Here is a 26,610-nt window from a genome sequence, read left to right as displayed (position 1 = left end):
CAGACAGCCACTCGGGGAGGTCTCGTTCGACTGCGAAGCGAGTCATACCTCGCGGGCTGATTCACGGACTCTGTGGGGCGAATCACACCGAGTCCCGTCTGTGTTTGTTCTCGGTGACAGCCGCGTCATGAGACTGCAGTGTGTTCCCATTACAGAGCCCTCTAATTGAGATCCACAAGTGGGAGTTGTGTGGTCAACCAACTGAGTGTGTCTATTGGGAGATAAGCCACATTCACCACTTGGAGCTACAGCCTGATCACAGGCTCATTGATCTCAGAAGGAAAAAATGTCGCCCTCGGTCTGTGTTTACATAGTCCTGAAGTTTTCACACCCTGCAGACTGTAGCTTTTTTTTTATGTTAGAGACACAAGTTTAAATAGTTTGTTGGGATTTTAAGAGTCTGGACCCTAAAGCTTGTGTTGTAACATGTTTTTTACATGTTACAAATATGAAAAGTGCATCGTGCATTTGTATTCAACCCCAGAGTCAATATTTTATGGAATCTCATTTCCACCAGGAAAGAAAGAAAGAAAGAAAGAAAAAAAACTAACAGGAAGTCATCATTTCAACTTTCAAAGTTGGAATTATAAAAAATAAAGTCTGAATTTGGACTTTCAGTCATGACTACAAGAATAAAATCAATTTTGAGAATCTGTCATAATTTTGACTTTCATGAGGGGAAAAAGTCAAATTGTTTTATGACTTTGAATCTCAATGACTGAAACCCAAAATTATGACTTCAGACTTCAAAATTCCTGCTCCTTCTGAAACTCCGCCTTCAGGAAGTCGTTAGAACATGGCTCCTCTGCTAAGCCTTTAACCACATTTCTACCAGTGTTTCACTGAGAAGCAGCTCGTACTCTCAGCTCAGCAGATGTTTGCTAATTGCTGCTGGCTAGTCTGAAGGAGCTGAGTGGAGGAGTTGTGGCGGAGTTGAGCTCTGTGAGGGGGGGGAACTTGGAAACTGTAACTTTGAGGACAAACTCCGTCTCGAAGGTGGAGTTAGGTCCAGCAGGGCTGCCATGGGAGATTAAAGGATTTCTCAAACGTACGTGAAAGAATCAAAAACTCCAGGTCTGATTTTGATGAGGGACTAACATTATAACTTGATGTAAATATCAAAAGAATTCGTTTTGCAGAATATTTTCTCTTTAATAAGCTCTGTCCCTTATGAAATAAATTCAAATCCAAGGCGCTGTGTGTTGGTGGGTGTTTATCTGTGTGTTTTACAGAGCTTTATACAGGGGAAGGGACTCTGAGGTAGTTGAGTTTCCATGCTGTCAACTCCCCAAACACACACACTGCCTCGTCTCTCGCTCCCCTCACATCCTTTCATCACTCCCTCTGCTCTGGCTCGTCTCTCTGAAGGTCAGCTCCCACATCTCTCTTCCTTATTTGGAGAGTTTCTTCATTCCACTCAGGTCGTTCTCGCCTCCCTGACCAATCCAGCGGTTTGTTGATCTGCCGTTTCAGCCAATCCCGTCTCTCCCATGTCCTTTTATAGACTGTCCCCCTTCCCTCGCTGCGGAGGTTCATGTGAAATTATCTCCATCCCCGCTTCCCTCGAGCCTCCTGCGACTTCTTTTCACTTTTTATTCGATTTCACGGACCTCACTCCCAGCGAAACGAGAGCCAGCTTCCTGTCTGCCTTTTTCCAAACACCGCTAATCAAAACCAAGCATGTGGCCTTGTAAGGTGTTCAGCGGCTTCTAATTAGACGTACGGTGGCGACAACCCATTTGTGAGAAGCCTGCCGTCTCGGCTGTATGTGGTTTCCGCAACACGCATGTTTCCTGCTTTCTACAAAACCGCAAGCAACACCTCGACAGGAAAGTGACTGCTAATACTTCATTAGAGTTTGCACCTCGTAAACACAAACAAACTGCTGAGGGGAAGCTCTGAGTCACAGCGCAGATATGCGACAGATCCTGGCAGCCAAAGCTTTTTGCTCAGGAAAAAAAAAACAGGACAAAGAATATTCACCAGATTGAGCGAAAGACCTCTGCTTCTTTAAAGAAAAAAACAAAACAAAATGTAGGAGGAAAGCGGTGAGCAGCGAATCTTCTGCTGAAACTCCACAGTCTGTGTGTGAAAACGGTGAGTTTGCTGCTCCCCAGACAGCAGCCTCTATAAAACTACCGCAGGAATCATTTCATCTCAGAGGAATGGCCGTTATGTCAGCCGACCTGGATTGAAAGGTACGAGGTCGAGCAGCAGGCAGCAGGGGCCACGTTAAATTTGATTAGGACATTCTTGGCCTTCATCATGACTGTGTTTATGCACTGGCCTCGTCTTCATCGGCTGTGTTGTGACCAAATGGGTCTTTAACTGGAGCTCAAAAATGCTCTCTCTGGGTTCTAATCGTTCAGCTTTTTCCAGTCCAGTAGTGGAGACAGACATTAGAGGATTGATTGGAACTAAAGTATGTAACGTTTTTGTAAGGTCAGAGATGAATCGTTTCATGGTCTGGCTTCTTCTTCATCTTTCTCAAGCAAAATAAACATTTTTTTTAGATCCACATGTACATTGCTTAGCTCAAACTTAAGCTGGCCAAAGTATCGATTTATTTTCCATTACATTTTCTGAACAAAAAATTTGCAAAAACAAAATGCCTCTTTGTATAACTCTTTGGTTCCTTCCTTGTGCTTAAAGTGGGTCTATAGGTGATTTGCTGAGGTTGCAGCGTTTCCTTGAAATGTGATTGGGACGTTTACAGTGGTACACAAGATGTAAACACAGAGGAAAGAAAAATAAAGAGGCTCTGGCGATGCCTGCGTTTCATTCACACAAACAAATCTGCTTTTCTCTCCAAGGCTGCTCTTTAAATATCATCTCTAAACTATTTATGAATCAGGTTCAGGGGCTGCAAACTGTATACATTCGCCTGTTTGACTTAACCTCCTCCCTCCATGTCTGGTTTCATGTAAGCCACCCAAGTTCTGCAGATTACAATCAGTCATTACCTCAGTATCCATGCAGCCAAAGAGCAAGAAAAAAAAAACCTGAATGATTGCCGGAACACCAGGATAAGTGTAGCAAACGGAAAAAAAAAAAGAGGCTAAATTGAGGTTCTGCTAAGTGCTAAAGAGTGCCTGTTTTTCATCATGCAGGCTAAAAGAGAACGCGCTGCGGTGCCGCGTCAAAAACAAACCCACAGTTACGCCGCTGGTGAGACTTCAGCGCGTACACAAAAAGCACTTTGTGGAGCGAAATCCGTGCAAGAGAATCATTTCAACTGTCACTGTTGATTCCTGCTCTAATGAAAGAGAGATTAAGCAGAGGAATGGATAATTGTTGCCTCTGCCTCTTGCGCTCACAGAGACGCCCACCCAGACGTTAGACCATACCAACCTATAATATAATGCTCAGCCAGCGTTTTGCTGGCTCCATCTTTATCGTTTTGTATGCCTCCTAATTTGTCAAATGCTCCCTTCTTTTTTTACTCAGTGTAAAATCTTTGCATGTTCTATCATTTAACAGAGCAGCAATATTCACAAGGTTCAAATATCTAGAAGGTCTTTTTATTTTTACACCCCGCCCCATTTTGTCACATCAAATCCACAAACTGAAATGAATCTCATTTGGATTTTATGTGACAAGCCAACACAAACTGGGCCATAAAAATTGTAAAGTGTTCTCAGAGAACACGAATCAGAGCAACAGGTTTAAGACTTATGCTTTAAAAACCAGGCCACCTTCCACTATTCTGCACAACTTTGTGTTCGGGGTAGCGTGTGTGCGTTTTCTAAAATCCTGCTACAACATATTAATGCTTGTGGCGGTAACTTGAGAAAATGTGAAACAGCTTTTGACTTTAGCTCAAGAATATTTTGAAAGCTCAGGAACTAGGCGATCCCAGCTGTTGCTTTTATTAGGATCTTATTGAAGCAACAAGTGGGACGACCTCAAAGTTGATCAAGTTTTAAAGCCAAGATTTTTCTTTTCTGTAATAAAGTTAACAGAAGAAATAATGGAACATCTTTTGCTTCACGTCGTAAACAAAGTCAAATAATCCTATAACTCTAGTCAAGATTATTGCAAATGATCAATACTGGTCGTGTAATGGCAGAAGTACGCCATCACAGGAGAATGTTAATAAAAAAAATAAAGTGCAGTGAAATCTTACAACAGGATCTGTAATCGTGGTTGGTATCGATTCCTCATCCTGAAACACAAACATGCGCTCACATGTGAATCAGAATGACCCGCTCCAGGTGTTACCTGCCTGTCGTAATGCGACTTTACGTTCTGTAAGGTGAGTGTTCAGGTGAACGCTGAACAAAATAAAATCGAGCTGATGTCTTACATCATGCAAACGCAACCCGGCTTATCTAACAGGGTCATAAATCTCCCGAGTGCAGACTCCTTGCCTCACAATGCGCGAAAGCCGTTTCATTCAGTAGCAATGCTCTCCTGTTTTCCTGCCAAGCTCACACAATTAAACTGGCCTCCAACAACAAGATAACTTCTGGTTCAATGACAAAACACACAAGCTCCCAGCAGTAGGGTTAGGTTAAGAAAACATTCTTGTCCTTTGTGTGCTTAAACCCTGCAGCAGTTTCTGAGATGAAAACACTGTCTCTAAAGAAAAGTGTTGCTTGTTCATTTTATCCTGCAATCAGCAGCCTGTGAATTTGTGAATCAAGGTGTTATTTTGGACTAAAGCACACACCTTAAAATATTATTGTTGGCTATGCTTAAAAACACTGAAATGATCTGGGGGGAAAGGCAGTCAATGAGAAACTCCTGTTTTGACCAGCATGTGGTAAAGTCATTGGTTTCTCTCCTGACTTGTGCCTCAGCTCTTATCCAAGCAGAGAATCGGAGTCTCTCTCTGGGAAGTTTGAGTTCAGCTTTCACTCGATTCCTGCGCCGATGTCTGGTATCTTATCCAGCTCACACACACACACACACACACACACACACACACACACACACACACACACACACACACACACACACACACACACACACACACACACACACACACACACACACACACACACACACAAAAAGTCAGGAGGTCTCTTTTCATTGGCCAGGTTTCCCTCAGTACGTCCCTTCCTCTCAAGCTCTCGAGCCAAACAAATAAACAAGGATCGCAGGTTTTCTGTCTGTTAATGCTGCAAGCTGAGAAGCCATCGTGAAGTCAATCAATACATGAAACATTTACATACAATAAGTCATTAGCAACATATATATTGTGATTGATTTGTGATAAACATCAGTAAATAATACGTCTGGCACAATATTCAACAATTTCACTGAACTCTGATCCAGAACCGCACAGCCTTCTGGGAGATGTAGGCAGAAGAAAGGGTTTAGTTGATCGAACTCTCACCGCCAGCAAAGCAAAGTTGGTGGCGTTAACTAACTCACTCACTCTTCGGTTACCTAGCAACTCACTCACTCTTCGGTTACCTAGCAACTCACTCACTCTTTGGTTACCTAGCAACTCACTCACTCATTCTTTGGTTTCCAAGCAACAGCCTGTTGAGTAACTGATGCTGCAGCAGGAAACCATTGATCCAACAGGAACGATCACATCACCAGTGTGGCAGCGTTTCAGATATTTAAGACAAAAAACTAATCAATAATTACCTGTAGTTGGTGTATGTGAAATTCTTGTATCATATTATGTTTCCAGCCATACTGTCCAGTGACGTATAGATATATTAATTTAAAAAAAGTCCACAAAGAATAAACTTTAGATTAAAATGAAGGCCAACAAAAAGTATTTTCACTCCTAGTTTTCTTCTATTTGTGCTTTTTTCACTTTAATATGGTTTAGATTAAACCAACTTTAATATCATAGAATGATGACTTCAATAAATAAAAAATGCATTTTATAAATTATGTTGAAATAAAGTATCCAAACCAACCCGGCTACATGTGAAAAAGCAAATTGCCCTGATACCTGATTCTAAGTCCAGCCTCCAATCTACAGTGAGAACAGTGATAACTGGCACTTTTTAATCACTGGGGAAATTTTCTCAACATTTCATTTCTTTCATCCAATCTGGAGGGTTTTCTGGTTTCAACCACACCTATGTGTCTCAGTTGGATTTATGTCCAGGTTTTGCGTAGGCCTCTCCAGAACCTTTACTATTTTTTGTGCTATTCAGAGTTGGATATGCTGGTATGGTATGCTTAAGACTACTGGATACTCTCCCTCAGTATTTTTATATTACAAAACAGAACAAGAAATTAAATCAATATCTGGTCTCTCCAAACATTCCTCTTACTGTTTGCCTACCAGAACTGGCTGCAGTGTGTAAGCTGCATGAACGACAGATTTAAAATCAATGTTTTAACTTCCCTTACAGTTTCTCTGAGTGGTGTGACTGACTTTGTCCTCAGACTATTACACTGACAGCTGCTCCATTAGCTCCATCATGCAGTTAGACCAACACAATAGGCACAATAGAAAGTGATTATGTGAAAAAAGCAGGAATTAGCTCCCTTCATTCACTGGTGCTAGTTTTTACTCAAAGAAGTGTCGAATTACATTCATTACGTCAGAATATGCTTTTCACATAGAATCATTTGTCAGAGTCAAACAAGCTTTAAGGGTGGATTATATATGCTTTGTGTTAAGCCCACATTTCTGGGTTAAAAAGCTTTCTTAAGTGGTCTGACGCAATATTCTACCATTGAATGTCGTGTTTACATAGCTATGAGCAGAAAATGGTTATATTTAACAGAAAATATCTCAAAAACAGTCAGTGTAGTTAACATATTGAAAGTATTCAACTTGGTGAACTAAATTACTGAAATAAATGAAGTTTTCAATCATAGTCTAGTTTATGAAATTTGTCTATAGGCTGTTTCAGTGCAACAATCTTTCAGAAAATTGCTGACTTTTTTGTCTCTCTAATCATAATCTTGTAAGAAACAAACAAACAAACAAACAAACAAACAAACAAACAGCCACTCTGATGAAATGCAGACAGGCCGGGGATGCCACAGAGCGCTTTTAAATCCCAGGGTTGAGTGCTGGTCTGTTAGGTTGTGTTTCTGTCAGACACCACATTCTTCCCCCCATCTTCCTCTCCATCTCTGAAACATATAACTCTTGCCCTTATTAACTGAAAGTGGGAGACTGTTAAAGCCTTATTGTATTGGACAGCCATTGTGTTACGCATCACCACCCAGGGATGGTGTTCTTCATGTAGGGTCATCAATCTTCACCGTCATTAAGCCAAGCTGATGTATTGTACTTGTGTTCTTTCCCAACTTTTTACATACAAAATATATATTGCGAGCATAAGGACACATGTCCTTAAGATGAATGTAACTAACTCAAACAAAAACATCCTGTTTATACTGAGTGTTCTCTAGCGGCTGACTGAGAAGAAGCCTGCAGACGACGTGCCGCACCACAAGCAGGATCTGATTGAACTGATAAGCCTCAGATTGGTGACAGTCGGCCACTGTTCATAAGCGCGGTGTTGCAGAAACATGACCTTTGGTTAATGGCGGTGCTGCTGTTTTCATTAAGCAAGGAAACAATGTAATGGGGCAGAAGATGGGAGGGCTACGCTAATTTCTTCGACATCGGAGGCTGATTGTTTTAGTTTGTTATGGAAAGAGAACACAAGTATTTAAGCCAATAAGAAAAAAACCCCCTGAACATCCTGGCCTTATTATCTGTGAAAAAATAAACAGATAAGACTTTCTGTTGCGCCGAGTTTGTCACGTAACTAAGTCGGATGTTGTGCCTTGTCCAAAGTATGCAGTCATAATATAACTCCCGTGAATTATTAATCCCATATTTAATGGGGCAGCTGTAAACGTAGCTTTACGCACGAGGTCATTTTCTTAATCTCTAACTTTCTCAGATGTGACCTCCTGAATCCACACAAAAGGTTCCTAAAAATGTCCATATCTATACAAATCAGAGCTAAATAAACGGTTTATCGAAACTCGATTGTTTCTAAATAAATTCCATTGTGCTTTACAAACATATTCTCCATCACCACAGATAAATGCTGCTTACAGCATCACAGACACAACAAAATAATTACCTGGCTTTGTCAGTCTTCTCCTCAATATTGTCAGCTCTGGAAGCACAGAGTTATCAAGTCACAACGTTTTCTTTACATGTATGCAATCATAAGCAGCAATCTGGAGCGCATGCAGGGACAAATAGGCCAAACTGCCAGAGACGAGATTCATAGCAAGGTGACCATCAGCAGCAGCTGGGCAGAGGTTCAAATGTATGATTCAGGTAGAAAATGTATGTTTTTGTTAAAACTCAACAGAAAAGGTTAAAGTTCCTCCTGAAAGGTTGACCACAGTCTTGACTAAAAGGGATAAAGCTACATGCTTCAGCTTTAAAAAAGTACTTGACAATTTAAAGGGATAGTTTAGATTTTTTTTCCCCCTCCAAACGCTTTTTGGTATAATTACTAGCAATAACACTTTACTTAATTGTACCGGAGAAATGTTAAATTGCAGTGAGATTGTAGAAATTAGAATAAAACCCTTCAGGTGGTGGAATATGCCAACAACTAATCAGTGCCACATGAGTTCAGTAAACAGGGGAGTTTACTTTGCATTTCCCAACAGGCTGTCATCTGCGTATCAAGGCCACATGTACTGCTATGCTTTTCCAGCAGTCATCATTATTCTCAAGAAATTTCATTAGACTCAAGATCAAGTGATCAAGCAATTCAATGTCTCCCTCAAAATAACATCACAGAATTTCAACACAGTTGATCCAGACGTCATAAATTTGTTTGCGCTCTCACTTGGTGTCGCTTCTCTCTTAGTTGCCCCATCATTTAGTCATGGCGCCTCTTTGCGCCGGCTCAGCAGTAACATACACAGCCATGATGTCTGCAAGCGTGGAGGAGTTTAGGACATGTTTGTTTGTGATACGTCATTGTTACTGAGTAATTGTTCTTTCAAACCTTATTTTTTAACATTTTCAGGAAAGAATAGTCTAGCAAAGCCAAGACAGGACTATCACTGTCTGGAAGGAGAGAGTTAATTAAGGTTCCAAGTATCCATTCAGTACATTAAAAGTTACACAAGCTGAAAAAATGATTACCTTTCTATGGCTGTATGAAATCATTATTGATGGTGACTCCATAGAGCTGATCTTTAAAAACATCTGAACTATTCCTTTAAAGTCGTCAGGTTTTCTCTTCCATCTTGCATGGAGCAGAACAATATTTATCACAGAATGTACTAAGAGGAAATCAACAATGTCTCACTTGCCAGCAAATCAAAAGAAAAATCCTATGATGTCTGGAAAACAAACATAGACTAACTACTTTAATGAATAACTTCAAACCAGAAAAGAACTAATCTGCAAATATTCAAGCATGTATCAGCGAGGCATCCGGAAAGCCTGAGGGATTAAAAGGCTAACCACATAATGGTTTATTCTGAATGTGGAGTTTGGTTGCACATCAGACCTCTCTTCCTCACGTCTTTCCTTTGCTCCTTATTGTCCTCAGTTTATTCACTTTAAAGGTGTGGTAGGATGGTTAAGATGAGGCCTGATTACTACAGAAAGAAAACCATTTACTGCTCAGCTCTTCTAAAATGACAGCGACACTCTACCTCAGGAATAAACAACACAATAGCCGTATCCTGGGACGGGCATGCACAGCCAGGTCACCAGGATACAATGGGAGCCATCCAGAAAAAGCACAGAGATCTGTTACAGACACAAGCTGCGTTTCCACTGACATTAAACTTGCACAAACTGGAATTACAAAAACAAATTCGCTTAATGGCAACAAGGAAATTTTGAAAAATAAATAAATAAAATAGATTAAAAAAGTCCTTGTGCTATGATAAGGTAGTTTATTGGCCGTATTGAAGTTAGTGCATTTTGCAAAACTGCAATGGAAACACTTTTGTGACATCACACAGGTCATGTGATCAACACCCGGATGTTACCACCGGCGGAAAAGATGAAGAAGACAACAGGAAGTGGGAGGAGGATGGTGGCTTGCCATGGTTTTTAATGACCTGTCAGGTGAACAAACTTATTCACGTGTGATTTTAAATGCTTTTCTTATTTAATAGAAACACAGTAACTGTTTTTTTCCACCATTAATAGGATATTGACAAACGTTTGTGCAAATTTGTAATGGAAACGCAGCAACTGACGCCAACATAAAGATAATGTTTTTCTTCTCCTAAAGGTCTGGGATTTCCCCCTGTTGACTCTTTTCACAAAACAGAGAGCCAACACCATCGTTTCCCCCTCAGACAGTCCTCCCAGTCAGACTCTCCTCTGGGACGCAGCCATACGAGGAATGACAAGTACTCACAGCTTTGGTTTTGGCTTGGTAGGGATCGGAGGACCATCTTTCCCGGGGGATGGAGACAGCTTGCCGTGGCTCGGAGGAGAGTCTCGTAAGATGTGGGCTTGACTTGAGGGCGTGACCTGGATGTCTGCTGCTGCTGGTTCTGACAGTGCCAGAGGAGGAGGTGGTGGTGGGAATTGGGTGTCTTTAGGTAAGCTTGGAGGTGACGGTGGGTGTTGGCCGTTCTGGAGAGGCTCCTGCTCTCTCTCCTTGTCCCCGTCTTCTACCTCTGAGCTAATTTGCACCAGAGGCGGAACGGACGCACTGGGCCACATCTCCAGCTCTTTGACAGGGAAAGCGTCTAAACCGGGCTGAGGCAGCGCCTTGGGCGGCACCTCCAGGAGGCTGATCTCGGTGGGTGGTGGCGAAGGAGGAGGCGGAGGAGGGAAGGAGGCCGCATCCTCAAATCCTGAACTATCGCCAGACATGCCATTACTTGATGAGTCCTCAGCTGCTGGGGGAAGCAAACGGTGGAAAGTGTTTTGTTTTGTCTCACTTTGATATTTAGTTCTCTCAGGACCAGCACATACCGATACTGAGTGGAAATTGAACACAAACACAGTGAATCACAACTAGTCTGAAATGGGGCGACAGCTGGGTCCAGTCAGGCTGATGCAATTCCTGTTTATTCAGCCTTTCCTTTACACAGAGTGGTGAATCCTGTATGGTACTAACAGCTCTGTCAATGATAATGTACACAGAAATAGTACAAAATCTTTTCTCTATACAGACTTCACATAATTAAGTCAGAGGAAATGGTCACTAAGATACGTGTTGAGAATATGAGTAAACACAACCAGACTGTAAACCAGAAAATGGGACTGAAGTTAAAGGAAAGAAGACAAATTTGAGTTTTTTATTTTCTCTCTGTTTAATTTCACTGTACTTTACCTTGCAAATTAATTAAATTTTCTACAGTTTCATTGTGGTTTAGAATCAATAATAAAAACAAATACTACATCTCAAGTTTGAGCAGCTCTTTGATTGCGCGCTGGACGCACCTGGATTCACGGTCAGCTGGGCCGTGCTGCTGACAGAGCCCAAAGCGTTAGACGCCTTACAGAAGAACAGACCTCCATCCTCTGGAAAAGCCTCGGCGATCACCAAGGTGCAGATCTCCTCTGAAATAAATCGTCACCGCCACAAGTACATTTGTTTGTAATGAGGTCAGAGAAATACAACAAGACAACGACCAAGTGACACACAGAAATGACAAGGATGATGGTTATCTCAGGCAGACTGATGAGTCAGACGAACAGGGAGCGTAGAAGACAAGCTAGCAGACAGACACACAGATGTTTGGGGATGTCTCTCTGACTCACAGCCCGTATTACACATGGAATCACACAGGTGGGAAATCTGTGATTTAACGTTATTAATAGATGGGACTTCCTTTTGACTGCATCGATATGATGTCATAACGAAATCAAGATCAAGTCCCCAGACAAAGCAGCCAGTCCATTACTTATTTAACCTTGACGTGTTAAACATGCATGTAGCTGCAAGCGCCTGAGGCAACATACCTGACTCAGCTGCAGACCGAGGCTCTGATGTGTTCAGTCAGCGCAGGAGAGGAGGGGGGGGAAAGAAAAACTATCAGTCAGCACACGTCTGAAAGTTTCTGAGCTTTGTCAAGCTTGGGAACGTCTCACTTTTTTGTAGAATCCTGAAATCGGGGGAGTCCAGAATCTCGTTCCCTTGCCGGTACCATTGGACCTGGAGGGGAGGGTTTCCACGGACCCTGCACTCCAGAACCACCACCTGGCCCTCCGACGCCTGGACGTCCTGCAGGAGCTGCAGGGGAGGAGGCCACAGTCAAAGACGGGAAAGGGAGAGGCAATAAGATACTGATGAGTGAAGGATGAAGAGCACATCTCCTCTAATTAAGATAGAGGAGAAACATGACAGAGGGAGAATGAGGGCTATAAAACTCAAAAAATTTTAATTGAAGCCACTCAAAACAAAAAAAAAAACACCCACTATTATATAACTCCCCTCCTGTTGGACATTACAGTCCATCTAGAAGTTTTTGAGAACCATCCACATTTTTCTCATCATGTCCTTTGCTTGTTCCAGGAATATTGTCACCACACATTTTCCACAATGACAAAGCAAAAGCAGGTGTTTGGAAGTTTTTGTTAATCTGTTACATAAATATAGAAATTCAGATGCTTTTGTTAGGCTTTGATGAAACCCGGACGTCGTTTTGGGGAATGAACCTGCATGCTTGATGTGAATTTTGTAATCTTTTGCTTCCCCGTTACTTTAGACGTGAACAGTCAAGATTAAGCAGATTAGGGAAGTCTTTTTAAGTCTCTCCAGAGATGCTCTGTGGTTCAGCAACTTTTTTTTAAAAGCTTTTGTAAGTTTTCAGCGGACTAAATGTTTGCTTGACACGCAAAGCCAACAATGTACGTTTGGGAATCTATCCCTCTTTGAGAGGGGCAGAGGAAAGTCTAAACATAATCCAAGTTTAAAGTGTGAAGGAAATCATTAGCCACGGTTTCCTGCTCGTTTCTTGTAAGAAACTCCTTACTGCCATGATGTGGCGTGGTGGACCCAAAAGCAGCAGGTAAAGATGTGGTGCAGTTTAGAAAATTTAATTAACAAAACCAGAGTCCAACTTACAAAAAATGAACATCTATGGAAAACGCAAAAACAAACCAAATCCAAAACTGAGACGCAAATAGAACAGTCAATAAATTGGAATGAGATCATTTCTCATAACAAAGGGGGTCGTAAAAATCGGCTATAGGAAAACAGGAAACTCCAACATCGGAAAGCCGGTTCTTGAGGGGCTTTGTAAAGTATTCAGTCCTCTTTGACGTTATAACATTTTATCACATCACGTGTATTTTTAATATATTTTATTAAGATCTTATGGACCAACAGAGACTAATGCATAGCTTTGAAGTTCAGAGAAAATTATACATGTGCATTGACATTAAACATTTGCACATCTAGAGACTGAAACTTATCAGATGAAGAGCATTTATAAATGTCAGTTTTCAACTTTTCCCAATTAAATTATGGTCAGGACTTTGACTGGGCCATTTAATCATATGAATATAAATCTGGCTGTATGTTTTGGTTCATTGTACAAAACATACAACCTCAATCCAGTATTAATTTTCTGCGACTTCTAAGTTTTTTTTTCTAGGCTAGTCAATTAATTCTGACACAGTTCCTCATCTTCATTAAAAAACAAAACATGCATGCCACACTTTTAAATATATTTTTTTTTAGGTTGACGTGAATTGTCTTCAACCCACTTCACATTTGTGTGCTACATTACCTTGTCTCTGTCTGTTGCATAAAATCCTCATAAAATGCATAGTTTGTGAGAAAATGATGAAAAAATCAAGTGTTCTTTCACAAGTACTCTCAATCTAAAAACCTACATAAAGTCGGACAAACACACGAACTGCAACGTGAAACACCTGAACCTGGGAACTTCTCATTCTGCGCTTTCAGCACGGACACGTTCAAAAGAAGGTTCACAGGAGAAATATGCTTCATGGGTCAGTGGGGAGGGCTGCTGACCAACGGGGGAATGTCGTGATTAAAGTCTGGCAGCGGTTTGAAAGGAGTTCGATGTGGGGGTGAAGGAAAAACAAATGTCCTTTACTAATGAAGTGTGAAATGATTTAGGGCCTGACAGGCTGAATGAAAGTGAAGGGGACCTGACCCTTATGGGCTTGGCAGGACCGTTTGAAGCTTTGCCTCAGCCAATCTCAGTTCGGCTATCATAAGACCCGCAGCCTGGGAGAGGAGGAGGAACGGGAGGGGAGAGTCTGAACCAGAAAAGTCTCTGTTTCATTGGACCCCCACCGGTGGAAGCCACAGCAGTTATTATGAGATGTCTGAGGACATTTATGGATGCATCTGTGGATGGATTGCCTGGACGATGTGAATGGAGGAGTCCTTTCATGGTTAAGGTTATATTGTAGTCACACAGTTTAATTTAAAGGGGCAATATTATGTATTTTCCATCCACATAGTGCCACAAATAACTCACTAAGTTACCTTCATTTTTGTAAAAATGCTATACAAATCAAATATGACTCAAAAGAAATTTCAATTCGTATCTTAATTTCAAATTGGGCCTCTGGCTCTTTAAAAACTCCTGCTCTTTATAAAGCGCCACCTTCAGGACGTTCATCGCAACATAGCTTCTCTACTAAACTTTACCGTTGTTATTACCAACATTGCACTGAGAAGTGTGCAGTTCCGACAGATGTTTGCTAATTGCTGCTGGCTAGTCTGAAGGAGCTGGGGCATTTTGTACAGCTGAATGGTTACCATGAGAGATTAAAGGATTTCTCAAACATGCATGAAAGAATTAAGGCAACACTCCAGGTTTGTTTTTGATGAGAGAATAAATCTTAGGAGAAATCTCATTGATTAAGGGCAGACGAATACAAATGCATGCCACACTTTTCGGGTTTTTGTAAAAAAAAAACAAAAAAAACATGTTTTCTGTTCTTTCCACTTTACAAGCAATTGCTTTGTGTTGTGTATTTATGGCACAAAATCCTTATAAAACACAGTAAAGTTTGGGGTTACAGGACTTTATATTTATTCATGCGTACCTTTGTGAACAGTGGAGGGCCTGACGACTCACCACCATGCAGTGCAGACATGGGGCTCTGCATCTAGAAGACAACACACACACATGAGAGAGAGAAAGATTTTTTTTTGTATCTTTGAAGATTGCAATGGCGGCTGGTTTTGGACGTACCCGCTGTGGGGGCTGAGACATGGACTGGACCAGAGCTGAGCGATGAGGAAGCATCTCTGGGGTTTTGGGTGATGATGAGCGTATCGTTAAGGACATGGAAGTAGTCTTTTTCTGCGCTCTGTAAGACAGAGAAGGAAGGAACACTTGAAGGAAACGCAAACAAAATTTAGCCAAGAATCCAGGGGAACGATCAAAACATTTGGAGTAAAGTGATTTTGCTCTGCCGGACTGGAAGAAATACATTCTTATCAAGATGCTTAATTTTGGTTTTTAAAAGAAGGTCGTATGAAGCAGCTTGAGCTTCAAGAAATGGAAGAAACACACATGTAGGCAGTGAAGTGCAGACGAGAGGTTGAAGTCTGGAGGCATGACATGGTGATTCTTTTTCATATTAACCTCCTTGGACCTTTTATTAGAGGAATGCGTCCCACGTTCTGGGTCAGGCTTAAGGCTCTTTAAAGGCCTGGATAAGGAGAAGCAGACAGCAGACTACTGGCTGCTGCAGGGCTCGGTTGACCCTTCCTGGGGTTCGGCGTTCACCGTGGGGTCGTGAGGTCACAAGACGCGGTGCAGAAACGCACGTACTGAGGCATGGCTCCTGATCTTGACTTTGACGGCGTTCCTTCTCCCTCTGAGTCCGATGATGTAGCCCCTGTGAGTGGATGAAAACAAAAGCAGAGGCCAGTTTTGTAACTTCATATAGAACCTTTAAATAACTTGCAGATCTTTGTTGTTATCAAAGGACACAAGGACACAAACAATTTGCTGCATATTCCATGTATAATTTGTCAAACTGGTCTTATTTAATTTTCTTTCTTTTGTGCAGCGATGTCAGACTCATTTTCATTTTGGGCCAAATCAACATAAAGTGTTAAAACCTTGTTGACAACCTGTTAAAATCTCAATGAATTCTTGAAATTAAATAATATTATTGAACATATTTTCACTCCCTCCAGGATTCTTTTTGTGTGTTTTTGTTTTACAATTAACATCAGAGCATTTGTGGTACTAATTTGGAAATATTTGCACATATTTATGACACTTTAGGATTATGTTACAGAGCCATTCAGTAATAATTATGTCAGGTTCATGTGTGAAAACTTCCCCCAGCAGCTGTGAATATTCACATGAGAGCAGCAGCTTGAATGCCTGACCTTCAATGTAAACCTCGGCGGAGGTGTTATCTGCTCCCAGGCTGTTGGACGCCACGCAGGTGTAACGTCCCGTGTCGTCCTCGAAGGCTTCGGTGATCACCAGCGTGTGAAGGTCGCCTTCCCTCCAGATCTGAATGTCAGGGGAGTTCTGCAGCTCGCGGCCTTCACAGAACCACCTGCAGAACCAGCAACATTTTGATCTACGTGACTGACTGATTTCATTTATTACTAAAGAAAAATTGCAGTGGTGGTAAGGACTTTCTGCTTTCAGATTAAATCTTTTCAAAAGTGCAAATTGTTTCTTAAAGCTGCAGTATGTAACTTTTATAAAGAAATATGTATTTTTTTACATATTTGTTAATCAAATATGTAAGTATTTTATTATACTGTTGTAACAGTATAATGAGAGACAGATTATCTGTGAAAAAAATAAAACATTGAGCTCATCTTCCTCCTTCCTGAGAAACTATTGAGAAAAGCAGAGCCAATCAGAGCCAGGAGCCTTGTGACTGCGCTCCTAATGTCTCTCATATCATTTGTCTCGTATCATACTGTCACAGCATTGCAGCAGTTTCAACAAATATGTAAAACATATATATTTGTAAATAAAAGTTATATACTGCAGCTTTAAATAATTCAACTAAACTGACTTCTACTTTTCTACTCCAAATGTGATAGATGTCTCCTAATCAACTTCACATGAATACCTACCCAGTCACACATGCATATATACACCCCCCCCCCCCCCCCCCCCCCACACACACACACACACACACACACACACACACACACACACACACACACACACACACACACACACACGCACACACACACGCACACACCTGCTGGGCATGTATGAGCTTCCATATCTTCCGAAACCTCAGCCACCCCGAGGCGCTGACAAGCCGCTCTGTTACGGGAAGCAGGAACGCCCTCTTCCCTCTTTCCAATCAGAGCGCTGTGAGTCCTGAACAGCTCTCCCCGGGGAGCCGAGGAGCAGCCTTCGCTTCATCTTGGACTTGAGGTGGATCAGAGAGAGCCTCCAACTCCAGCAGCTTCGTCTGTTTCATCTCTCATCACAGGGTCAGGATTAAAGCAGGGCTCAAAGTCAGTGCCACCACATCAAGCCCAAGATCAAACCGTGATGATCCACTCAACTATTTCCTTGTATGCATTAGTTCTCCGAGACCACATTCTGAGACTTTGATCCATAGCAACGTCTTAATCTATTTAAAAGTGTCTTTCAAGCATTCAAAGCATCGACGCTCCACTGACACACCACTAAGAGCGTTGGCACGCCGCTGAATGATAAGCGATATAAATTCCCTTTCACCTCTTGGCCTGCGAGTCGTCAGAGGGAGGCGCAGGAATTCCCAAAACGCCAGAAGAACAGCTGTTTCGCACACCCAGAGCCATGACCTGAAGGCATTCCTGCTGTCTCAGAGAGCTGCATAACAATTCCCAACAAACCACCGCATGGCCGTAATTTCACTTTTCACAACCCGATGTGTCAGTTGTACGGCCCGCTGATTCGTCTTCCAGACAGCAATCAATCAGTTCGCGCATCCAGACAATAGTTCATAGTTGGTGAATTTACGACTGAGCTGACTGATGTGGGCGGAAGCTGCGATATGGAAAAGTGAATGAAAGAGCATGAGTAAGGAAAAGTGAGACATAAAAAATGATGATTGGTGAGAAACCGCGGACAAAGTGATAGGAGACAGGAGTGCACACACCTTTTCACATCACTGACAAAATATTACTATAATTCAATATAATACTCAAAGTAGTGTATAAATGCATTTTTTAAATATATTTTTGCAAATAAATATTTAAATCTTATCCAAATAAAACTCCCCCTGCTCTGCAGCTCATTTGCAAAACAAACGTCTGTCTGCTCTTTTTTGCAAAATAGCTCAAATTCAATCAGACTTGATGAAGAGCATCTTTAAACAGATTTTTTTTTGCAGATTGTCGATTGGATTCTGTTCTTTGCTTTTGTTGCTCTCACTGAACCCAGATTGCAAGATCTGGGTTCAGTGATCAAGTCAAACCTGAACTTTCAGAAACACAGAGACATTGACAAAGTCGACCTACTATCACCTGAAGAACATTTTAAGGATTTCCAACAAGATCTACAGAAACTCACGTATGCTGGTCAAAAAATAAATAAATAATCAATCCTCCAGCTGCAGCTGATCCAAAGAGCTGCTAGTGTTCTCACTAAAACCAGGAAGATAGAGCACATCACCCCGTTCTTAAGTCCTTCCTCTGGCTCCCTGTAACCCGCATAATAGACTTTTAAATATTGTTGTTAGTTTCTAAATTATTAAACACCTTGGCACCAAAATACATAAAAGAGCTGTTGTTCTGCTCTGCATCCCCAGAATCAAACATGGAGAAGCAGCATTCAGCTTCTCTGCACCGGAAAACTGCAAAACAGCTGAAACACTGAGTTCTTTTAAATCCAGAACAAGGCAGAGGGCATCACAACCTGTTTAGAGTTGCTTTTGAAGCATAACAAATGGAATATTGATCAATATTTTATATTGATGATATTGATTATGGCATTTGACAATATTATTGCTTGTTTAATAATTCATGATTACTGTGTTACGTTTTTATTATGTGTATCACTTTGAGCTGCTTGTTGGTGAAATGTGCTATTCAAACAAACGTGATTTGACTAGGCCATGCTAACACAGGATGATTTGATGTAAACCACTCCAACGTAACTCTGGCTCTCCATTTAGGGTCATTTTTCTGCTTCAAGGTGAAAGTCAGCTTTAAGGCCACTGCAACATCAAACAGATTTTATTTTTCTTTGATTAGCTCCACCCATCTTCTCATCAACTCTGACCAGCTTCCTGGCCTCCTGCTAAAGGAAAATACGATGCTGCCACCACCATATTCCACGTTACAGGGGCTTGCGTGATCAGGGTGATGTGCAAAATTTGTTTTCTTTCACATTTAAGGTTTTGTTTGTGGTCATTTTGCTTTTCTCCTTAAGTGAACTGTTTAGCGCGCAGGTAGCTAATGTGATGTGTCACTTATCATTTATTATGATGTCTTGTGAGTCGGAGAGCGTACAGTGATATGACAACAATGTGCAACACGACATTATAAGATGACTCACTTCAAATTCTGCTTCCTAATTAAGACCAGCCCATGGCTGACAGTGAAATAGAGTTTTTTTTTCCCCTACCAAACAATATCCCTGTGTGGTTTTTAAATCCATTTTCCAGGATTACATGCAGCTGGGGAAAAGTGAAAACAACGTGCTTGCGTGACTCTTGTGTCTGCTGGGGCTTAACTCCTGAAAGCCAGGTTGTTTAGGTTAATTAAATCTTTCTACAGTCTGCGAGTAATATTAAGAAATTGTCAGCTATGGTCTTTGCAACACATTCAAAGGGTGCGAAGAAGCTTATTTAATATAAATCCTCTAAAATTGTGTTTTAAGTTGCACTAAAAACAGGCAGGGTTTGATGCGTCATTCAAACCGTAAGTAAAGTCTGATGGAGTTACTGGGGATCAGAGGGCATTACAGGCAGAGGGAGGTGGTTGCTCAGACCGGTATGATTCTTTGCTCTAAATCAACCCAGACATGAAATCTGCCTCATAAAAGTTTGAAGTCCTGTCAACTTTTTCACATTAGACCAGCAAAATTTAATGCATTTTACACTGAAGTGTATTATGTTAATGATGTGTTCAGCATATATAATGCTAAGGAGTATTTTTCATTTACAGGGACATTTACAGGCTGGTCAGAGTCGATGGGAAAATAGATTAAGCTAAAAACAGGGCAATCCAGGATGAAAACCGGTTAGAGGCAGCAAATGGTTTGACAATGACAGAGCGAGCGAGAGAGAGAGAGAGAAAGAGAGAGAGAGAGAGACAGAGAGAGAGAGACAGAGAGAGAGAGAGACAGAGATAAAGAGAGAGAGAGAGACAGACAGAGACAGAGAGAGAGAGAGAGAGAGAGACAGAGAGAGAGAGACAGAGAGAGAGAGAGACAGAGAGAGAGAGACAGAGAGAGAGAGAGAGACAGAGACAAAGAGAGAGAGAGAGACAGACAGAGACAGAGAGAGAGAGAGAGAGAGAGACAGAGACAGAGAGAGAGAGAGAGAGAGAGAGAGACTACACAGAAGGACAACGACCCTAAAGGTACAACCTGACCGGCAACGCAAGGATTTAGATTAAAGTAATCTCATGTGGTAACAAAGTCCAGGCCCGAACAGAAAAGCATAAGATCAGGGATTCTGTAGCTAAGTTTGAAAATTGCCGTTCACACACTCTTCCTCTAATCTAGCTGAGTTTAAGCTGTTTTGCAAATAAGACCGGGCAAGAATCTCAGTCTCTGAAAGTGCAAAGCATGTGGAGACACAATCCAAACGACTTCAAGCTTACAGCCAAACACTTTCGACAGCGTGTTGATTTGGGCGGGGCGAACCCAAATGCACGTCTGAAACTGTAATGTACATTAGAGAAGTGAATGGAAACATATAACTTTTGTTGCTCTCAAAGCAACAAAAAACATGGGACAGCTGACAATAAAATGGGACACACAAACTACTTTCAACAAAAACAGTAAAAACCCTCATTAATAAACCTTAATTATGTGCAATTATGCATAATTACTGTATAAACTCATTTAAAGCCATTTGGTAATGTTTATTTAATCCCCTCTCTGTTTCTCTGGAATGTGCTGAACATAACAGGCCTAAACAGGATGCTGCTGCGCTCTCTCCAGCGAGGGAACCGAGACCTTCTCCTGTCAGACACGGAGCAGAAGGCACAAGAAGGAATCTGACCATCGGTAGACTCCTTTTCAGCAGGGTGTGGTCGAGACAAAGCCGTCAGCGCCCTGAGAAAACGGGCTGAAGGTAGACATTTCTTGGCAGAGTGCGGCTTCACCACCCACTTCCCCTCAACACAATGCCGTTACAAAACCCAACTATTCGGAGCATGCACGCGAATGAGCTCAAAGTCTTTATGAGTAACACCTCAACTCCCCATTCATCCCACCCAAAAGGCAATCGGCCACCAAGGTGATTATACATCCCACCATCAGCATCAAACAGCCTCCCACTGTGCTCTCTGAACAATAAGCTCATGTTGGAAAGTAGCTTACACAACTTGGTTAAGTCCGAAGCCTGAGGTAGAACTGTGAGATGCTCTCCAAATGAAGAGAGGGTCTCTCAGGCCAAACCGAGCCCTGCTGCCCCGGCCTCGACGGGCCGCTCTCTCCTCGTCTGACCCTGTTGTTCTTTGCTGCCGTCGATGGAAAATTTTATGAAGCAAAGCTCAGATTCACCACAAAGCCAAGCAGGAGGAGGCCAGAACAGAGGAGAAGGGGAAAGGGAAGAAGAAGAAGGACTTGAACACACCTCCCTCGCCCCCCACAAAAACAGGAGGTCATCTTCTGGGGTCAAATCTGTCTGTCCTCTGTTCTCAGTAGGGAGATAATATCTGCAGACCACAGAACCGGACCAAGGCCGAAATGGATAACAAGAGCGGCATCAAGGCTGGCTTTACCCATAATTACAAACTACAGAGGGAGATCAAGGGAGACTGGCCAGACCTTATAGCAGGCTGGGCTGGTTTTACTATCGCCTAATTCAAGCAAACAGCAAAGAGAAGGGTTACTGGGTTTCTTCCCTCCCATGGATGCAGACTGAGTTCATACAAACAAATGCAAATCAAAAACAGTCCCCATTATGTATACACAGTGATGATTTCTCAGTGTCCAATGATATGATGGTATTGTAAAATGTCCTTAAAGCAAGGTATGGTAGGGTATGCAGCATAGTCAATGAGGTCGCTATCCTGATTTATTCAGTCTGATTGTATGTCAACAAATCTTAACAAGAAGTCTGAGCAATACTTCCAGCTGCTCCTGTGATATCTTGTTTTTCTTTAGGCATTTTAAAGACACTTTTTAAATCACAGGTACAAGTTCAAATCCCGGCCAATGATTTTTGTGCATGGAGATAGCCTATTCTCTCAGTCCGTATTCTGGCTTCCTCTCCTGGAAAAGGAAGGAAGCCATGAGGTCGGGTCACTCTAAGTAGCCCATAGCTGTTTGCCCTGTGTTGCCCTACAGCAAACTGGAGACCTGTCCAGGTTGAACTGTCCCATTCACTCATTGATGAAACTCTCGTTTAACTCAAGACGTCTTCTTCCCATCTCAGGGTTTGGCCTGCAATAGGAAGAACTCCAGAGACTTCTGTCCTGGTTTCATTCTGGTTCCAGGTGTAGACAAGCTTTTTCACATCTGCCTCAAGGTCTTATTGCCAAATGTTTTGTGGATGGCTTGTTTTTCGCTTCCCTTTGGGGTTCCACCTGAGAACCTGTCAGGTGATCTTTTCTTCCTAATAACCTGTTTGATTAGCACTATCGTAATCTACGATCTTCAAGAAAATGTTAGTCTTTGGATAATAGTACAGTAGGCTACTGGCACAGTTTAAATCCAGAGAAAAGAATGTGCACACTTTTAACTAAAAACTTAAATTAATGTTTTGTAGCCATGATATACAAAGCCCAGCTCACCTCATTCATTTCACGTTCACAGTTGAATGCTGTCAACTGGACTGAGAAGGAAAACATTAACATTCCTGGTTCACTGGGGTCAGTTTAAAATGTTCCACTTAGAGCCTTAGAAAATAAAAATAGAAATGCTTTGGTTAGAGGTTAAAATAAAAACCAAGCCCAGATTGTGTGTTGATGGAGCCCAGTCAATGATGGGTCAAACCCGACTGGGATGATTTAGACAATAGACAGCTGCTGATGACAACTGAATCTCTGACCGGAAACAACCAGAATATACAAGACTGTGAGGAATTTCAGCTCCGGCCATCAGGAACATTACAACCCTAACCTCAGCGTTAGAGAATCAGCACCGTCAACTATAGGAAACGTGGCTCAAAAAGAGGTGATGAGGAATACGTACATCCCTTACTGAGCTGAAAACTCTCCAGATAAATAAGAGCGAGAGGGAATGAATTGCGGCCGTGTTGTGTGTGTATGCCTGAAATGCAAAGATTAAAATAGCACCAGATTAGTGCACCAACTGAGCTAAAGTTGGATACACCTCTGCACTCAAGTGGGACGCTTCCTCCACACATTAACTCACGCAAATGAGCGGAAATGCATGCGAGCGCGACGCAACGTCATAGAAATCAAGTGACCTCACCTAATTTCTGCACTGAAAGAAATGAGCTGCGGGTGCATTATATTAATACAATAATAAATAATGATTGATATAATCTGAGTCTCAGGTGGACCTTTACACCTTTTACCCAGATGTCGCCCAAATTGCAACTCACCTGCTCTGTTTCCTACTTCCCCACTGAGGTAAACCAAGATCAGTGAAAACTCTCCTGATACGAGGATGTACACAGAGCCTCTTCTCCTGACAACATGACCCACACTGAGCCACTCAGTGTTACACAGATACACACATTTCTCAGACTGAGCAGAGGACGGAGTGGGAGGGAGGGAGAGAGCAGCTCAGAGCTGCCAAATTCCACACAAAACAGAAAAGTGGAAAAAAACACATTTAAGACTCTTTAAAGAGACAAAAACAAAATGTTTCATGACTGCCCACACTGAATTCATTCATGTAATTCCAGTGGTTTCCTGAAATATCTAGAAGCTTCTCTCTAGCAACACAGATAAATCCGGTTCATGCACTTCAAACCATCTGCAACTGTTTAAAACCCAGCAAAATTTGGAGCAGGTAAACTTCATATGTTTTTTGTTTTTTTTTGCAGGCAACAAACCTTTAAATAACTTTTCTGGTTGTGCATTCTGGAATCAGTTTCCAAAACAAACAAAAACAAAACTGGGAAAAAAAAGAAATCTTGCTTTTCAGCCGGGAGAGAAGTCCTGGCTACAGTCCGCTGACCATCAAAAGCGCCACAGCAGGACTTGGCTGCAGCCAGTCAACACTGTCACGATGGAAACCTCTGGGACTCTAATCTCCGTCGGCAGGAGGAAGGCTTTTAAGTTAATAAAAGATGACAGTGGTTCAGCTTGCACAATGGTGTGACCAAAGAGGGGAAAACATGAAATACACTGACCCAAGCCTAATCACTTCCTCATGCCAGAAACTAGAAGTAGGCAGCTGGAAAAGCCTAATTCGGCCTGTACAAAAATAGCAAGAAGTTAAGAGTCTAAAAGCACCACTTTGACTTGGCAGCACCTGGCAGGAACAAGACAGAAGACTGTAACAACTCTGAGAGGTGTGGATACGTCATTTCTTTCTCGCCAAAATAAGACCGCGGTGATTAAATTTAAAAATCAGCTCAGTCAGCAGGAGAAAATCGGCCATTTGTGGTTTTGTTCAGAGCTGGAGAGCTGCTGGCGGATGCAGAGAGTGAGAGGGTGTGGTGGAGTGCTTTGGTCTCCACAGGACCTCCTCGCCAGTCGGGCTTAACCGCATGCAGGACTCTGGATATTTTTGGTCACCAATGGCGCTCCGCTAGGATGTGGCAGGTGGGATTCTTTGTGGTATCATTACTGAGAGGGTCAGCTCTCTTCGTGTCGGTTCCACTTGGTGACATGAAGATCGACGAGGAGAAAAACAAACATTTAACCATATCTGTCTTGTGCATCAGGTCACGTCCATTTGTTCTGACAAACATGTGACTATTAGGATGCGTTCACACAGCAGGCAAATGCGACTGTATGTCCAAATGTGATTCATATCCGACTTTTTCACACCCACAAAAAAAATCATATCTGAGCCACTTATATTTGTGGAACTAAATCAGATAAGTATCCGATTATTTTCAAAACCTCTGTAGTCTGAGCGGCCATGTTGGATTTTAAACGACTTTTCTGTCATTGCCAGGAGACGTGCGTTATAATTCTGGAAAAGGCCAGATGTGGTCAAGCAGCAAACATTGGCTGGAAATCATGATTTTGAACTGATGAAAGAAATTTGCGTTACTGAAGTGCATCACATCATGACCAGACTACTCCTGGTGCTGTCTACACACCTGAACACATTTCCCAATAGGATTTGCAGTCAGTGCTCCACAAAACCTTTTTATTAGCTGTTCTTGTGTTTTTTATGATCTTGTGACAAAATCGACCCATAAACGACTCCATCCACTGTCACTTCTGTAAACTTAGGTGCTCTGCTGGGTGATAGCGACGTTTTTCTTCTGCGCATGAGGGACGCTTTCTCACAGAAGTCTCACGGCGGACCGACTTAATTAGTAGTATGAACGGCAAGTTATTAATAACAATAATCATCATATTTCAGTTAAAAAAAACAACACTGGAATTGAAAATAAAGACTTGCTGTGTGAATGTCTCCTTAAACTTTGTCATGTTATTACAGAGCATGCATGCTCTTATTAATCACTGAATGAGTCAAAGTGGCGCTCTCACACACAGCCCTTGTTTTTGGGCTCCACCTAATACAAGAAAGAACAGCATGAAATAATGCTGAAGCAACATGCACTCGCTCCTCGTCCCAGCAAGAACTTTTTGCAGCCGATTAGCAGTAATGCTCGGGTTGAATGGAGTCTCCCGGTTTTTCTGACGTTCAGACTCCGGTCATTTTCAGTTCTTTCCTGTTTCTTTAGCATTATGGTTAGCTGTGTTTTATCTAATTGGAATATGAACTTTTTCTCCCAGACTTCCCAGGCGATTCAGACTGAGGGGGTTTTAGTGCATTGCTATGTGTAATTTTCAGGCCACACCTTTTCCCCAACATCCCAGTGAATATTATGGAAAACGTTTCTACAGAATGGTTTATTCTTAAAACAATTGTTAATGAGGTCTGTGGTTTTATCCACACAGGGAGACCGAAATGTGACTGAATCTGCTCACTGATGTGAATGTTTACAATCAAACGTTGTGAGTTGCTGATTATGTCGAACACTTTCCTACCAGGAAACATTAACTAATTAGCTTACTGCTAATGGTTGCACTGGATTTTATTTAGGGGTAAACAGAGTCCTGAATATGAATTTATGCCAGACTTTTCAGACTTATTTGTAAAAATTGGAAAAGAAAAATAACACACAACTTTTGTCTATCACATACAATCTAAATACACTACATCCTAATTTGTAACATAACAAATGTGACAAAGTTCAAGGAGTATGCATATTTTTGCAAATAACTGTAGGAAAATAAATGCAGCATTCTGCTGCAAACATGTAAATAACATTACAATCCAACCAATCCCTGACCATGTTGCGTTTCAAAAAGGTCCCATGAGGGTCAGCTGACGTCATCGAAAGTGGGCGCATGCTGTCCTCTTGTGTTCCTGCTCCAAGGAGACCAAGTGACGCTAACAAAAACACAGGGCATGTCCTCTCATGATCTCACACTGGAAGGACCATGCATCCTCCTGGTTGTCAAATAAATC

The 26,610-nt window shown here is 41.9% G+C and overlaps 1 protein-coding gene across 7 annotated transcripts in view; it reads right to left on the bottom strand.

Annotated features, from left to right (window-relative positions):
• palld (palladin, cytoskeletal associated protein) overlaps positions 1-26,610 on the bottom strand; it is a 64,937-nt gene that overhangs the window by 22,273 nt on the left and 16,054 nt on the right. For 3 of the 7 annotated variants that reach the window (XM_055049973.1, XM_055049934.1, XM_055049966.1), the window contains 9 exons: positions 16,224-16,399; positions 15,655-15,721; positions 15,070-15,187; positions 14,921-14,983; positions 11,981-12,122; positions 11,852-11,875; positions 11,330-11,449; positions 10,293-10,782; positions 8,028-8,063 (listed from right to left, as the gene is read on the bottom strand). In XM_055049973.1, the coding sequence (XP_054905948.1) occupies positions 8,028-8,063; positions 10,293-10,782; positions 11,330-11,449; positions 11,852-11,875; positions 11,981-12,122; positions 14,921-14,983; positions 15,070-15,187; positions 15,655-15,721; positions 16,224-16,399 (1,236 nt within the window). Of the gene's footprint in view, positions 1-8,027; positions 8,064-10,292; positions 10,783-11,329; positions 11,450-11,851; positions 11,876-11,980; positions 12,123-14,920; positions 14,984-15,069; positions 15,188-15,654; positions 15,722-16,223; positions 16,400-23,548; positions 23,642-26,610 lie in introns of those variants that run through there. The other 4 variants (XM_055049981.1, XM_055049943.1, XM_055049951.1 and 1 more) reach the window with 4 other exon arrangements.

This window comes from Poeciliopsis prolifica, unplaced genomic scaffold (genome assembly GCF_027474105.1).
Source record: "Poeciliopsis prolifica strain line A6 unplaced genomic scaffold, Auburn_PproV2 SCAFFOLD002, whole genome shotgun sequence".
Classification (NCBI taxonomy): domain Eukaryota; kingdom Metazoa; phylum Chordata; class Actinopteri; order Cyprinodontiformes; family Poeciliidae; genus Poeciliopsis; species Poeciliopsis prolifica.
Note: the sequence above shows the minus strand (reverse complement) of the source record. Positions and strands in the feature narration are given on the sequence as shown.